The sequence below is a fragment of the Rhipicephalus sanguineus genome, chromosome 4 (assembly GCF_013339695.2).
Source record: "Rhipicephalus sanguineus isolate Rsan-2018 chromosome 4, BIME_Rsan_1.4, whole genome shotgun sequence".
In the NCBI taxonomy this organism is placed as follows: domain Eukaryota; kingdom Metazoa; phylum Arthropoda; class Arachnida; order Ixodida; family Ixodidae; genus Rhipicephalus; species Rhipicephalus sanguineus.
The window spans coordinates 121250969-121267559 of record NC_051179.1 but is presented as its reverse complement, the minus strand read 5'-3'; the positions used below and the strand labels follow the sequence as shown (position 1 = coordinate 121267559).

At 48.5% G+C, this 16591-nt stretch overlaps 1 protein-coding gene across 1 annotated transcript; it reads left to right on the top strand.

Moving 5' to 3' along the window:
* The first annotated feature begins 11509 nt into the window (after window positions 1-11509).
* LOC119391560 (uncharacterized) lies at window positions 11510-15856 on the top strand. Its single transcript, XM_037659239.2, has 2 exons — window positions 11510-11689; window positions 15650-15856. The coding sequence occupies exons 1-2, from the start codon at window positions 11510-11512 to the stop codon at window positions 15854-15856; spliced, it is 387 nt and encodes a 128-aa protein (XP_037515167.1).
* Window positions 15857-16591: the final 735 nt, after the last annotated feature.

Here is a 16591-nt window from a genome sequence, read left to right as displayed (position 1 = left end):
GTTTAGCGTCCCAAAGCGACTCGGACTTTTAGAGACGCCGTAGGGGGGGGGGGGCTGCGGATAATTTCGGCCTCTGAAGTTTCAAACGCGCACTGACGCCGTACAGTACATAGGGTTCTAGGATTTCACCGCCAACGAAATGTGCTCGCCACAGCCGGAATCAAACCATGTCCTTTCGCGTCAGCAGCCGAGCACAGTAAGCACTGAGCCAAAGCAACAGCGCACACGTCGACTGCATGTCACGCTACGTCAAGCCTGAGCACGTCACCGGTGTGTAATAACAAGTAGCATTTCCCGTTCCGAAAGGGAGACGGCGGTTGCCGGATGATCAGTGTCGCTGGCTGCGGCGAGCTGCAAAAATGAATTTATTTGCGCGTAGGCAATACTCTGCGCGCACATGACGTGAAGCTGTCGACCGGTTTCAACACCTACACGGAACCGCTCTGCCTGTCCTTCTTGAGGATGCGTAATATTAAATGGCTCGTTGGCTAGCCGTCACGATCTCGGCCTATACTGCAAGATACGCACATGGAGGCGGACCAATCACAGACGAATCCCTCCGCCATCGCACTCGGTCTGATTGAATTCCTCTCCACATCACGCTCATCAGTTTACGTCAGCCAAGAACAAAAATAAGTTGTATTAGTGCGGGCAGTGCTAATCGTTTTGTAACGACGAAACCTCCCGTACAGACCTGTGGGGCTGTTGAGAAAATGTTGCGGCTCGCCCCCTATGGTTCCGCCGGTGGATCAGCAAAGAAACAACGAAATAGATTTACGTTGTAGCACGCATTCCCTGACGTGTGATCACGGAACAGCGCTACAGGAACGCACATGCACTAGGATACAAAAACGATTGCTGACTGCCAACTCGTCCTTGTGCCCTTTCTTGTATGTATTCTTGTAGCGCTGTTCATTGGCAAATTCGTACCAACTTGCTCGCGCGCATGCCACTTCAAGCAACTAACGTGACACGCTCAATTAAACCAACAGGCTATTAAGACAAGGAAAGTATAGCGGACATTATTTGTTTTTCAGAAGTAGTGTAATGATCATGACCTAAATTAAATGTAACTAAAGTGGACGAGAAAGCACCCTTTCCGTCGGCGGGATCCGAGCCCACAACCTTCGAATTACAGAAATGACGCTTTTTGGTCCACTTTAGTTACAATAAATTAAGGCCACAATCATCACACGGCAGTTAAAAAAAGTAAAATGCCCCGCTGCTTTTTTGTTTGTTGCTTTAATTGATTGTGTCAAAGAAAGAAAAAAGCAAGCAGCTTGAAGAATTCCCCTTGTGACCTGACACACGGTGTTGCATATGTTTACAATAGCGTTTAAGCCGCTTCTGGTGCCTACCTGACTTAGTGCTAACAGCGAGACTACACGTGCGCCAACGCTAGAGCAGTTCATTACACGCGGTGTGCGCTGTGTTTCACATAAACACATTTCTCCCTGATACGTGCAATATGCGTCGCTTTTCCGATCGCCTCCTTGAGAGTACGGCGGTGCCCTGCAGTGCCCTGTATTGAGTGTATGCCCCTTGAAGTAAGGTAGCGTATTGTGCAAAAAACACGAACTGCCATTTTTACTGCTCCCACCTAAAGGCGGTCGTATTTTCATGGAGGCAAAAATCTAGAGGCCCGTGTACTGTGCAATGTATGTCAGTGTACGTTAAAGAACACCACAAGGTCGAAATTTCCTATGAGGCACTACGGCGTGCCTCATAATCATGTCTTGGTTTTGGCTCGTAAAGGGTCAGATATTATTATTATTATTATTATTATTATTATTATTATTATTATTATTATTATTATTATTATTATTATGGCATGGCATTCCTAATTCCAGCAGCAACGCCATTGAGCGAGTCCAGAAAAAATTCCTAAGCATTTACAACAATCGTTTCGCTAGAAATGACTCTGGATCTCTTTCTAACGCTGCTGGATTATTATCATTGCCATCACTTTGCTGCCGACGAAATCGCGCTGATCTGTTCTTCCTTTACAAGCTTGTGCATGGTATCATATCCTGCCCTGAACTGCTCAACTGTCTTAATTTCCGAATTCCACGTAAGCTGACCAGAGAGAATAGACCTTTTCATGTAACCGCCTGCCTCTGTGAACATTCGACCGTTGGCAGGATACAACGTGTTTACAATGCTTACTTTTTAGAGCTCGATGTTTTTCACGGCTCCCAGTCGTTGTTCTGCTCCGAGCTTTGCACTGTACTTACATAGCCTCGTACACTGTTTACATTTTTTTTTCTGCCTGCGCATAGTTGTATATATGCAATTTTATAACGTCTTTTATCCCTGATATTTTATTATGAATGTTGGCCTTTTTTTTTTTCGTGCGCCAGTACAAAGACCTTACGGTTGTTCCTGGGCACGTAAAATAAACGTTTGACTGATTATCATCGTTGTTGTTGTAATATTGAGCGCAGCAGGGACGAGCACACAAGGCAGAGAAATAAACTGGACAGGTCAGCACCAGATTTGTGTACTTCTCTCCTGTCTCTGTTGCACTGTTTCTTAAAAAAAAAAAAAAGCTTGCAGGACGCTTAAGCTTCACCTTTAAGAGAGAAACGCTAACACCTCCGAGTGTATTCACTCGCAGATCTTCAACGTGTGCACGGTTGTAGCCTGCGCTGAGGATCTGTTCCCGTCCTTGCGCTGGAACATGAACCAGACGGTGTTCTGCGTGTGCATCGGAATGTTCATCTCGGGCTTCCCGACGGTGACGCAGGCGGGCGCCTACATTTTACGCCTGCTGCAAGAACACACCGTCAATCGCATCATGTCCCACTTCATACCCATCGTCGAGATATGCACCGTGTTCTGGATATACGGTGAGGGCGCAGTTGCTCTGGGCGCAATAGCAGGCAAACAATCCTCGAGACAACGCAAGATAATTACTGCCGGCGCTATACTCTTTTAAAGACCGCTTTATGTTGTGGGAGAAGCAAAACATGAAAGAGGCGTAAAATCGGAGGTACTTTCTGAATGCCCGCCTCAATGAATGGATCGCGTGATGTCTGCACATATAACACAATATTCCAGTTACTTCAATTATTTGCGCACTTTTTTTAAATGGCGTCGCTGAATTAGACATCCGTTCATGCCCAACGCATGCTTACCTGAATAATTCCCTACCAAGCCGAAAAAGTGTGAATTTTCATTTTATGAGCATGAAGCAGAATGTCACGGGCTGGCTATACGAAATTGCCCTCGTACTTTTATTGACACGTAGCTGTCCTAAGCCATCTTTTCATGCACAACTAACACCACCAACTAGTTTAACATGGCTCTCAACAAAACAACTACAGAAAGGTTGCGTGGTAAATGTTATCCCACTTCTGCGCCAAAGTGCGTCAAATTGAATTTACTGCGCCATCGAATATCAACGAAAATTGCGCCAAACTGCGCCACAGTCTCGCGTTTGGGAGTGCATCACCGACAATCGCACCGCCGGCGCGTCAAAACATTTGCCGCTTGATCTTGGGGCCACCAAAGTCACAACCATGGACCAATAATTATTCCGCTGAATAAGCGACGCTCGTGCGTGCGTCCCGAGTAAGCCACGATGCCATGCACGGTGCCGACGCAGATCCTGTTGTGCTAGTCTGCTCGACGGCAAAACGCGCTCTCCGCAGAGGCTCGTGACGTCTAGGCCAATCGGTAGCGAGAAAGTGTGGCGGCGATTCATGGGCGGACGACGTCTGTTCCAGAAACGCTGCTGGTAGCTCGCCTCAAGCGTCGCACGGCACGTAATTAAGGCAATGTTCAGTAATAACTACACGCGTGCCGCTAAAATGTCTGTCACTTCTGTTTCTGGACATCGCTGAATGAAATCTGGGAACGCTAGCACTAGATGTATGGAACAATATCGAATTTGAAAGATCACGTGACCGGTGGGAAAGCACTGACACTTTTCCTCAAAGATACTTTATCCGTGGTTCTTCATCAAGAAGAGATTTTTCATAATTCCTTCCACCAGCACATCCAGGTTCGTAATCGCTGTTGCAGTAAATGCACCCTAAAGGGCCCTGCCCTTACAAGCTCGTGAGTGCTAGGGTCCCAATTCGAATTCTTTGTTTGCTTTCTTAAAAAAATCGCCAGGCCTGCGCTGAAACCGCAGCACAGTCACAGCGAAAGCTGGAAGAGCGGCGTTTCTAGAGCCCGTTAAGCTCTCTTGGGGCTACAATACAAGTACACTAGAAAGGTACCCACTACGCCACAAATCAAAATTTTTGTGAAGTTGGGAAGCACCCACAAAGCCATTATTCGTCATTCTATGGAGAAGCGAGGCACCAGCTACACGTCTGTAAGGCATTATGTGCACTTTGTTGACGTGACGACTGATGACGATGAAGAATTATGGCTCCCGGTCGCTATTTCCCTCTCCCGTCATGCTGTATACGTTGACGTGGAAGAGAGACGGGGGGGGGGGCGGCGAACAACTTTATTGAGACCCCGAGGTAATGGATCATGCGCTTATGAGCTTCCTTGGCAACCAATACAAGTGCACTTGCGAGGAACCCACTACGCTATAAATCATTGTAATCTTACTGAGACCCCGAGGAAGTGGATCATGCGCTTATGGGCTTCCTTGGCAACCAATACAAGTGCACTTGCGAGGAACCCACTACGCTATAAATAATTGTAATTTTTTAGAAGTAGGGCAGCAGGCACTGTGCCATTTTTCGTCATTCTACAGAGAGCGTTGGTACCTGCTAAACGCATGTAAGGGATTATGCGCACTTTGTTGATTCTGCGCCTGATGACGATGAAGAATTATGGCAGAGCCCTTTTGTAATGGGTTGGAAGCATTCAACAACCTACTCGTTGCGCAATTCGCAATTGTTTGACGCCTGGTTACAGAATTCGCGTTGTGCGACGCTTGGTGCTTATTTTAATCTTCTACCACGCTATATTGCATATGCTAATGTGGTTCCTTCCCGACATGAAGCCTGTATAGGACCTTTTTGCAATGCAGTTTCAAGCACCGGCATGGCTCAGAGGTTGAATACTGGGCTCCCACGCAGAGGGCCCAGGTTCGAACCTCGTTCCATCCTGGAATTTTTTTCTTATTTAGTTTTTTTTCTTATTTCGAGCGATACTGGTTACGGACACCGGCGGCGGCGGCGGCGGCGGCGGCGGCGGCGGACAACTACGGCGCCAAAAACGGCCGGAGAAATGATCTCATAACAGCTTTCGCTGTAAAATCTGATCTTATTAATAAAAGCCTGCCCCCTGGTCGGAGCAGCCGCAAGTCGGCTTTAATATGCGCAGCTGTCAGTAGCGGGCCCGTCGCTGACTGCCCTGGTGTCGGACCACTGTGAAGCGGCTACGTCATGTTGCACGTCCGCCCTGGCTTTCCAGGGTCAATAGGTGCGGACGGTTAAAGAAATTAGTTTCGCTTAAGGGGGAAACATTTAATGTCATACCAACTACTTGAATTTTCATACGAAGTAAGGCTAGCAGCTAACTCTTTTGGATTCAAGGCGATGGACTGGGCTGTTGGTACATGTCGAATTTGATAAAAACCAGCGGGAAACATGAACCATAGAGCCGACCTGTCTCGTCGTGTTCTTTCTCTGTGGTTCGTGTTTCCCGCTGGTTGTTATCCAATTTTTTTTGGATTAGATCTCGCGTAACTCAACCAAACGCTGGCTATGAGAATGTGGCCGCTCCAGGGACCGAAGCGATTTTCGTGCTGTCAGCCCTCTCAAGCGCTATATAAGCGTTCAGAGCACAGCACGCTTACGAGCCGTCTCCTCATGCCTCGACATAGCGCGCGCGCAAGTGACTGCGCCCTTCGAGCGACGCAGCCCCCCTCTCCTCCCTTCCCCTGGCGTCCCTTCATGCTCTTTACGTAAGACGGGCGGGGCGCTTCCTCTCTCTTTGATGAGCAATCGACGGCAGGCCTCGCACGCACAGTGATATTATCGCATGCGCCCTCCGTGCGACGAAGACGGCCGGATGGTTTGATCCGCTTGAGCCGCGTTCGTCGCCAGCACTCGCGAGCTCTTACTCGCCGGTAGAACACACGATGTGCGGGGTAAGTGATCAATTCGGACTTCGTGTGGAAAATGAAAGCGACGACGATGGCAAAAAGAAGTCGAGAGTGTACATATAATTGCTATCGCAACGAAGAGAAAAAAATTGAGGAGCCATTCCACTTTGTGGGGTGGATGACCAGCGAAAGAGTTCAGCGAACGGCACAGAGGCGACGTGGTGGAGGCCAGTTTGGTATGTAAGGCCACGTTGTTCATGGCCAGGGTGTTAACGTTCAATACGCGATAATAGGAAACCCTTAGGTACCTCATGAAACACGAAAAGTGACCGCCGGCAGCGTCAACACGAGTGATGCAAAAAAATCGTGGCCTCACACACCGTGACGTCACGCGATGACGTCACCATATGACATCGTCGCTTTGCACTGTCTCCGTGCTCGGTGCGCCTATCAAAGAGGCAGTGCAAAACCAGGTGACGTGCAGGAAGCTTGCAATGCCCCGATCCTGGAGGCGGTGCAAAACCACGTTTGGTGCAGAAAGCTTTCAGAGGGGGACGAGGGAGGATCAGTTTATCGAGTGAGAAGAAAAAGATGATTGCTTTCGACTTCGAGTCGTCTCAGTCGAATGCACAAGCGGCCCTGCGAACATTTTTTTTTTGCAGTGCTCCCTAGAGGGCACTAGGGAATTCTCGGCGTACAGACAGAATTTTCTGGCGTTATACAGCTTCACCGTAAAAGGAAAACTAAGTTTGTGAAATAATGTAGTCCCCCACTGAATGCACTTTCGAACACTTCCGCGGAAGCTCGACTCGAAGCGGATCTCCATCTTCCGGGCAACCCGGTGCATGCGCCAACAGTAGTCTGGAAGCACTGCGAGAATGCTCTCGCTACAGCACGCAGAGGCCTCAGAAAAGGGAAAGGGAGTGTCGGAAAAGGTTTTCTTTTTGCGGCTAGCTAAGTGACGTCATGTTACGCCCAGCAGTGCAATCGATCGAGAAGGAAATGAACCTAGCTTTCTCCTTGGAGTCGTCTATGGCGAATGCATCAGGGACAGTGTGAGTCTAGCATTGAGTCACTATTGTACGATGCGGCGTTTGTCTGCCACGTCTGCTGATAACCACATAGATGTATTTAGAGTGTTATTTCTTAAAGTAAAATTTCATTGATACTATCCTGTTTATTTGCTTCTGTCGAAATATGATTTTCTTCATGAGATTTCCAATGAATCGAAACATTTCTAGCTCTTCATAAGATCCGCATAATTATTCAGGTGCTTGAATGTAAATGCTAGTTGCTTCTCGAGTGTACTTCAGGCTGTGAAATAGACTTTTTTCGAGCACGCGAGCGGCACAAACCTGCGCGGAAGCGCAAGCGCAGCAGCCGCGACGGGCGCGCGGGCCTCACGCTTCAGCTTTCCGCTTACGCCATGCCAGCACTTATGAAATCAAGTGAATTTGTCAAGGTGCGACATACTTCTGCGTAATTGAAAAGCGTCATTAATATTTTGCTCACGCCATTATGCCATACGGTATAAATTAACTATGAAGGTACAACTCAGTTTCCCAGGAGCGGTATATGCAATGCGCGGATGAATTTGGAATCAAACTCGGGACCGCCGCCGAGCGGAAGGTGAAGTTCTTATATTTAAAGAGTACGGGAGAAAATATAGTCGTAATTTTAGTAAAATAAGGTGTACATTCATTAGACAAAGAGCCCGTCGCTTGCACTATAGCTAAAGAACGAGAAGCTTCGTTGACACTAACTGCATGTGTCCCGCTTTATAAACGCCGGTTGTGTTTTCGCGTGTTGGCTCACAGGTGACCGTGCCGTAGATATGTATAGGACTCTCGAGCAACATTAGATGGAACACTGAAATTACCTTTGAAAGGCCATAGCGGCTAAAGGCCTTTGGCAAGCGCCAAATGTCATACACCAATGAGCGGGAAGGCAGTTCAATACGTCACATTTATATCACTACGTAACAAGTAATCGTCAATTGGATAAACATGCATTCGGTCTTCCAGCTAATATTGCTCACGATAAAAGTACGTCTTGCCAATATCAGCACACGATAACGCGCATGCCGCTTAACTGCTACATCGGCTATAAAGCTGCTTGGTCATTCCTTTCACACTTCATGTGTAGAGATACATCCAGATGCGTTCGGATATGTGTAGTATTTACGATGTAAGAATAGTGAACATGCGTCGACGTGTTCTTTTCGTTTGGTGCTCCCGCCTCGCCAAAGAGCAGCGGGCGACCGAACAGTCGGCTCGCTCGACGCACACACTTTTCTCGTAATGCACCGCGCATCCGCGGGGCGTTTTGTGATTGCTTGAAAATGGTCGATGAGCTGCTCCAAGTGCTCCCAGATGCAAAATTACCGGCTCCAAATTTCCCCAAGATGGAAATGTTTGCTTCTCCAAAGTGCTACAAAATGAAAAGCTTGCTGCTCCAAAAGTTGCTCCAAATTAGATGTCCTCGGTAGCATCACTGTAAATCTCTTCTGCAAAAGGTTGGAAAGCCTAGGTAGACTGCATTTGCTATTCTCTGCTTCCCTTATCTTGAAGTTGTCAATCCAGCCAAGCCATGCAATCTGCTGACCTTCTGTTGCCTAAAATAAAAACATCGACAGCTCGGCAAACGATTTTGGTGCTGCGTATCATCACTGTACTAGGAAACTTATTTGATAGGCCGCATAACTTATTTCCTAAAAAATTCACATCGTTTCCTTCATGCTGCCCCCAGCTGCAGAACAGTGCCCGCTTTGAAAGGCAGCGACCAAAAACTAGCTTTGCGTGGATAAAAAAGAAAAAAAAAACGAGACGCATTTGTGCGTGCTAGTCGCCTAACCAGAGGAGTTACAGGTGAAGAGTTTTGGTACAATTACGACAAGACGACTTGAAAACATGAACAAAAGCAGCTTGTTTTTTCAGCAAAACATCTCCAACGATAAATGCCCCACCAATTAGATTAATTATATTTCTACACGTTATTCTAGTGATTTACGATCGCAATTACAAGCAGGTTTTGTTGGAAACTAGCAAGAGCAGTTTCGCGTGTCGTGTCAGGTGACATGCATAATCTCCATTACAAGGGTGGACTTTTTAACAATAATCAGTGGCTGCATTAGGAACAATATCACGCGTTGTTGCCAGATGCGGGTTTGTCTTCGGTGGAGCTCAAAGATGTAATTGTAGAAACACAGCGACTTTGTCAGTAACGGTATGCGTCATATGTCCGCAGGTGACAATGGTGTGGCGTAATGCATGTCTTCATTTTCGATCCTAACGAACATTTCAGTCTCCACCACCGAGGAATTCATTCTAAAAGAAAGCGAGTCTTCCATGTCTGTTGGCTGCTGTTGAGCTCTGCGCGTGCATCTTCTTTAATGTGAAGGTTTTGTGAACGTTTCGTGCGTAAATGTTCAACGTTCACTTCGAGAAATATTTTCTTGTTTTATCCGCTCCAGGCCTGAAGAGATTTTCTTTTGACATGGAGTTTATGTGGGGCAGGCCACCAAACAAGTACTTCAGGCTTTGCTGGCTTGTCGTCTGCCCAGCTGTAATGATGGTAAGCTAAACCACAACGTATTTTAGATCGTACGCGGAAAAAGAATGTCCGAATTAACCGAATTCCGAATGATGGAAAGTGTCAAGAAAACAATAAAAAATAAACAACGTACAATAAGCCAATTACATCCACGCATTTTCATTTTCTGTATGGATACGTAACTCCAGTGCTTAATTTGCATAGAGCAGCGTAAAAGCCGCAGTTTTCGTCATTCGCGTCTTCGTTAATTTACAGTGTGACCGCAGCTGAAGACTCCTGTGTCTTCAGCCGAAACGTGCTCTGAGCCCATGCCTTGATATGTGCGGACACCACCACGCTCACGTGACGATAACTTTTTTTTTTGCCTTGAATATGGCCGGCCACTAACTGATCGTTCGGTCATCGTCGTAATGTAGCAAGCGAGTTCCATGACAGCATGCGGACCGCGGCTGAAGCTCTTCCCCTTCAGCTGCTTCCACCATGTTTGATATCTTTAACATTGCGCTCGCAATGCCGGAAATCAAAACGAAGGTACTTAGTGCAGTATCCGCTGTGGACGAAACCGTGGTCGCTAAAACACGACCATAGCTTCAACGGAGTTCTGAAGGCATGCGCGCAGCGTACGTCCAGGCTCGAAACGAAACTGCTGAGCACCGCATCTGCTGCTGAATATAACCAGGCTCGCTAATGCAATAATGATTATTATTGCATCCATACATCCATATAGTTGCAACGTAGAATTAAGAGATACGTAAACAGCGCCAATCCTATTAACGTGTCTCTTCTGTGTTTGTTGCTTTGCGATTAAGATGCACAAGTTGAACTACCACCAACTAGCACAAGTTTCTGCATTTAATACCCATGATCACACGATGGATTCGGCCCATGAAACTTCAGGACATACATTGCTTCTTGACTGCGAAGGATGACTAGTACTGGCTCTGGCGTAGTTCAAGCTTAGAAATAATAATGCGCTGCATCAAAGTGCCCATTTACTCTGCCTCAGGGGTGGATAAATCTATCGCAGGTGCCTAATTTAATCTCACTCTATATGCCGTTTTGAAGTCTGCGATAATCATGCGCAAGGTCTGAGACGTATTGCACTCATGTTTTCTCACATGTGCATAAGTAGAGGCGCAGCTCGTCTCTTTGCATCGACTACAGCTTCAGCGATTCACCGGCACATTGACAACACTAGCGTGCAATTTGCAAGTATATAAACGTCGAATACGCGCATATATCTGCATACATGTGGCTGGGCGATCGATGCTTGTAATAACATGTTAAAGGGTAGTGCTTACGTTAACTTTTGAACTTGCTGTAGGATGTGCTCATTTCGTTGCTGGTAGATCTTATGCGGAATCTTCCCGTTCGCGCTATACTCGCAGCTTTCACATTCCTATAGTCGGATACAACTTGGAAGTCAGCGGCATTTCCTCCTCAAATGCGGATGAACACAAGCCTGCACCAATGGACGCGCACTCGGGTGAGACGTCATGAGCGGGACGGCCGGTGGCTCCGCCTTCGGAGAACGTCGGCGCGTGCATGAGCGGGACTATTTATTTAGTCGCGGAGGCGATTGGCTGCCGCGCTTCGGTCGTCTGGGCGGCGTCTCTCCTGACTTCTTAAGTTGTATCCCACTATAAAGACATTCCTATATTGTACTGTGCTGGCCGCTTCGAAATTTCTGAGCTTCCCTCGTGTGGTATAGATCAGATTGTTTTTACTATCGCACACACGTTTTAGAGCAAGCATACATAATCTTTACCCCAGTTCTCTTCTGTCGGCGAGGACAGCTAAGGTGCTGCGGAATGGTTACGTCATAGATGATGGGGAGCGAACACTGACGGCCACCATGTGATAACAGGGTGGATGCTAGCGTAGTCGTCCGTTCCACGTAATCAGCAGCCCCCCAGCGAAGATAGCTGCGCCCTGCAAGCGATGTTAATTGTGGTCTATATGCAGGCGACGTACATTGACCGCATGCTGACGTACACCCCGCCCGTATACGACGGCTCGCAGTACCCGGGCGAGTACGAGGCGCTGGCCTGGATCATCGGCTGCACTGGGCTGCTGCAGGTGCCCATCGGTGCCTTCGCATGCGTCCTCGAAAATGTCAGGGTGAGCGTGCACTTGTTCTTGAAGTCGTAAGTCAACCGGGCGCGAGCTTTCTGCACCGTATAGACGAGCGTTCTGCCATCATTACGAACGCCATTTTATTCGACTACTCGTGGGTCGTCCTGGTTGTCGAGTAATGTGGCGAACCGCGACGATGCTAACGCGTTTTTCCAAACTCATGCAAAACAATATAGCCCGACACGACGCCCACGACTGCTGCGGCTTATTCCTGTACGGTGCCAGAAATATATTTTTGAAGAGAAATTAATGAAGTCACGGATTATTTTGTTTCTTTAAATCATATCTACCTTCATTACGTGCGCGTGAAGTAATGTAGGCGGCTCCATAATTATGCGCATATTTTACTTTTCGACAGGACTTAGTTGGCTTTCCTGGTTTTGGGATGTGAATCCCCCCCCCCCCAAAAAAAAAAAAGAAAATAAATACTTTGCTTTCCATTGATACTGTTCGCGCATCCGCACTCTAAGAAGGTTCATTGGTGAGATGGCCTATGTGAGATTTCCTTTTCTTTCCGCCGTGGCGGTCTAGTGCTTATGGTGCTCTAATGCTGACGGGAAGGTCGCGGAATCGAATCCCGGCCACGGCGGCCGCATCTTCCTGGAGGTGAAATGCTAGAATCCCGTCTACGTAGGTTTAGGTGCACGTTGAAGAGCCGCATGTGCTCGAAATGTAAAAATTTAATGATTGTGAAGTTTCACGTCCCAAAACCACGATATGATTATGAGCGATGCCGTAGTGGAGGGCTCCGGAAATTTTGACCATCTGGTGTTCTTTAAGGTGCACTGACATCACACAGTACACGGCCCTCTGGCATTTCGCCTTTATCGAAATGCGACCGCCGCGGCCGGATCGAACCCGCGACCTTCAGGTCAGTAGCCGAGCACCGAAATCGCTACACCACCGCGGCGGACACTCCAAATTTCCGGATCCCTCCACTACGGCGTCCCTCATAATCATATCGTGGTTTTGGGACGTAAATTTATTGTTATTATAGTGAGATGTCTTTTTATTTTAGCCCCGCCACGGTGGTCTAGTGGATATGGCACTCGACTGCTGACCAGAAGGTCGCGGGATCGAATCCTGGCCGCGGCGGCTGCATTTTCGATGGAGGTCCATGTACTTAGATTTAGGTGCACGTTAAAGAACCCTAGGTGGTTGAAATCAGAGCGACATATGAATGCGTACCCTGCGAAAACGGGTGTCAAAGCCTCTGAAGAAGCGAGTTCTGTGCGCGCACATATAAAAGACTAGTCAAAACGTGAGACAGACGGCGATAGAAAACACACGGTAAATGGGATAGTAGTGTTTAATGGCGCATAATGGCGGCTTGGTTAGACAGCGCGAACACTGTCTGGTATATTGTTGATATGACAGTTTGCAGCAGTTAGCAATCGCTGTATACTGCTTAAAACGTGTGAAGAATAAAAATACAACATTTACTGGCAAAATGCGCCAGGAACGTGGAAGTTATGCGAAGTGGTCAATATACCATCAATAGAAAAATCGTAACTGCTCGTATAACATTGCATAGGCTAACTCACTGCATGAGAGAAGAAAGGTACGGACATTTCAACCACTGCTTCAAGCCATGTGCTTTAATATGCATATAGCGTGAGCAAGGTGCATAGGGAACCCAAGCTCAAGTTTACAGTGCGAAGCGAAGACAGGGCCGCGCTGCGGCTCTGGAGAGAAGCTCTGGCGAAACTGGGGGCAGGCGCAGCCGACTCAGCCCGTTTGTCGGCAGCGGGACAACGCGCGCGTTGCTTAGTGCATGCGGGGAACTGGGGCGCCGTGCCGACAGCTTGGCACGCTGAACCGAGAGGCTTGCTGTGAGAAGCTGCATTTGCTGTGTGTTGCTGTGTCGTGGGCTCCCACAACAGTGCAGACAAGACTAAGGCACGCGATCCACTTGTGAAACTGTATCGGTTCCCGGGCAGGTCGGTGCTGTGCCATGAGCACGGACACCACACAATGGACAAGCCTAGTCCCTAAGGCGCTTCACCCCTAAAAGCGCAAACTTTACATGCTAGACAAAGACAAAGCACAAGCGCTTGTCCTTCGAATTTTTTTACAGCGAAGTTGTATAGGGAACCCAAGCTCAAGTTTACGGCGCGACGACAGCACCGCGCTGCGGCTCTGGAGAGAAGCTCTGGCGAAACTGGGGGCAGGCGCAGCCGACTTGGCCTCTTTGTCGGCAGCGGGAACACACGCACGCGCGTGCTTCTCAGTCGGTGCGGGGAACTGGGGCGCCGTGCCGACAGCTTGGCACGCTGAACCGAGAGTCTTGCTGTGCGAAGTCGCATTTCCGCGTTGGCAGAAGCGACCCCGCGGAAGCGGAAGCGAGGTCTGAAGGATTGCTGTGTCGTGGCCTGCCACAACAGCGCAGACAACACCAAGGCACGCGATTCACGTGTGAAATTCTATCGGTTCCCGGGCATGTCGCACGAGAAATAAAGGCGACAAGCATGGATCACCGCAGAAAGAAAAATCAAGTATGTGCTAGCTGACAGCGCTGTCTCGCCTTCTGTTTTGGCTGTCTCAGTTCATCGGTTTCGTTCGTTTCGACTACCTGTATCGGTACGTAACGCGGCGCATGCACGCAACGACTACAGCAATGATTACTCGCTGTCTTCTCGCATTGTGAAAGTCCAGTTACGGTTGTCGGTGAAACAACTTTGTGTTTTGATTCCCCGTGTTCGTGAGACCTATCCGTCGTTGTTGGACGTTCACACTCGCGTTATACCGTTAGCATTGCGCGGTTGGTTGAATTGAACTAAACTCGGCACATTGTCAAAAGTTCGGCGCCTGCAATTTACGCGTCGGAAAGGCTGCCTTATCACGCCGCAAGGGACGCCTGTGCATTTTCTGGAAACTTTGACATCGTTTTGCGGGTTTGCTTTGTTTTTGTCACTTTATTGGGGTGACATATATTTAAGCCGCTAAATATAACTGGCACTGAATACATGCTTTGCAACTGCCACCTTGCAGTAGCGACCTTCTGACTTAGTGCGATTTTCTAGCCGGGTTCGCGCAGCAGGGTTTTTACGCCTGTAAAGTAGGTATCCTCATAAGAAGAGATAGCAAGAATGACGCGAGAGCCGAAAAAACGAGGTGAGCAGTTCACCTTGCTTCACAGTGGTTAAAGCTCAGCTAGCTGCCTCGCGTCTTAATCGGCGGGTGATGCTCCAGCGGCACGGATGACGACTCTAACCTTCTCAAGAAAAAGTGCCATGGCCGTATAATTTCTTTTCTTCGCACGCCGCAAACGTTTGTTCACGAAAGTACACGGCTGTTAATGCAAGCACTCCATACTAAAACAACAATCATATGATTCATAATTCACAAAGCAGAACATCAATAGCGTGCACGGCTTCATTTCGGAGTGCATGTGGACCATTACGTATCTTTAACATGACACAATGAGACATACCTCGAAATGAAGCCGTGCGCGCTATCGATGTTCTGTTTTGTGGATTACTTATCTTGACAGAATGAGACATACCTCGAGGTATACATCCTACAAGGTGTAATCGCGACTTGGGAAATGCATTTCGCTTTGAGTCGGGCATCGTTGTCGTCGATCGTCTGCTCTTCGCCGAAAACGTGATTGACGAGCCTCTCTCCTTTTATCAAGTTCCCTCTTCGGAAGTGCCTGTCCAACTTGAAGATCTTTTTGAAGCCGCACTGCAGGCGGTACATTGTGAGGCCCAAAGTGCACCGCGAGAGCTCTGCACGTGCGCGGAAGCGAGCGGCAGCGCATTGAAGAGAAGGGAAAACGCGCGTTGTTTGCACCCAGTTTCTATTTTTCTGCCAGAGATGGCGCTGCCTGCCAAGAGTAGCAGCGCCACTAAGCGATGCTTGGAGAGCCTTTGGGTTACGAGGGTTGCATGCGACTCAGCACGCAACCATATCGTAAGCATGCAGTGTACTGTTTGTGCGCAGTACCCTGCGCGAGCCTTCCAGCCGGAGTACCACTGGGAACCGAACACGCCGAACCGAGTAAACGCCTACTTCGAGGAGCTCGAGGAACAGGGCGACTCGAGCGCCGATGTACAGGGCGTCCTGTACGAGGCAACGGAGGCGCTCGAGGTGTCCATCGATCTCGACGAGCCCCTGGTGTTCAAGCCTGAAATGGATGCTTCGACGTAGTGTTGCGACGAGGGCAGCGAAACCAGTGGCCGGCATTACAGTGCTGTTCACGATTATTTATAACGCTCACGCTCATATGATCGCTTGGTGAACGAGCACAACCTGAATAAAACGATTCGTTTCCATTGTGCTAACTTGAGTGCATACATTGGTTGCGTTAATTACGAGTGATTTCACTGCGCTTACTTCCAAAGTGACAGCGGAATGGTGCTCCTGCCGAAAGCATTTTAACACGAAAGTGTTCTTTCCCAGGGTCCACCAAGACTTCACTGACGTATTTCCGTCACGGATATGACGGTGTAAAATGTACACTAACGGATGACAGAGAATACGCTATAAGAAAAAGTTCCGTTGGCCGGGAATCGAACCCGCGACCCTTCGCTCCACAAAGCGCGGCGCTAAACGACTCGGCCACAGAGCGTACGTTCTCCACCATACTAACTGCGAGCTATTTATGCTCGCAGTGCCATAGTGCCACCGAGCTCAGAGCTCGGTGGCTCTTCAGCGTGTTCTCTTTATCACTAGCGAGATGGCGCGAAGGCCGCACTTTAAAGTCGTTGCCACGCACGTCGCCGTGCGCGCGCCTCCTACCTAGATACACCATCTGTACTTTGCCCTACAGGGTGTGGTCGCCCGTGCGCGTGCGCTTATCTCGTGCCGGAGGTGGTTTGTACGCCTCTTGCTTTCACCGCAAAGTTTTCTTTGAACTTAAAGGGCGCACAAAGGTTACTTTGT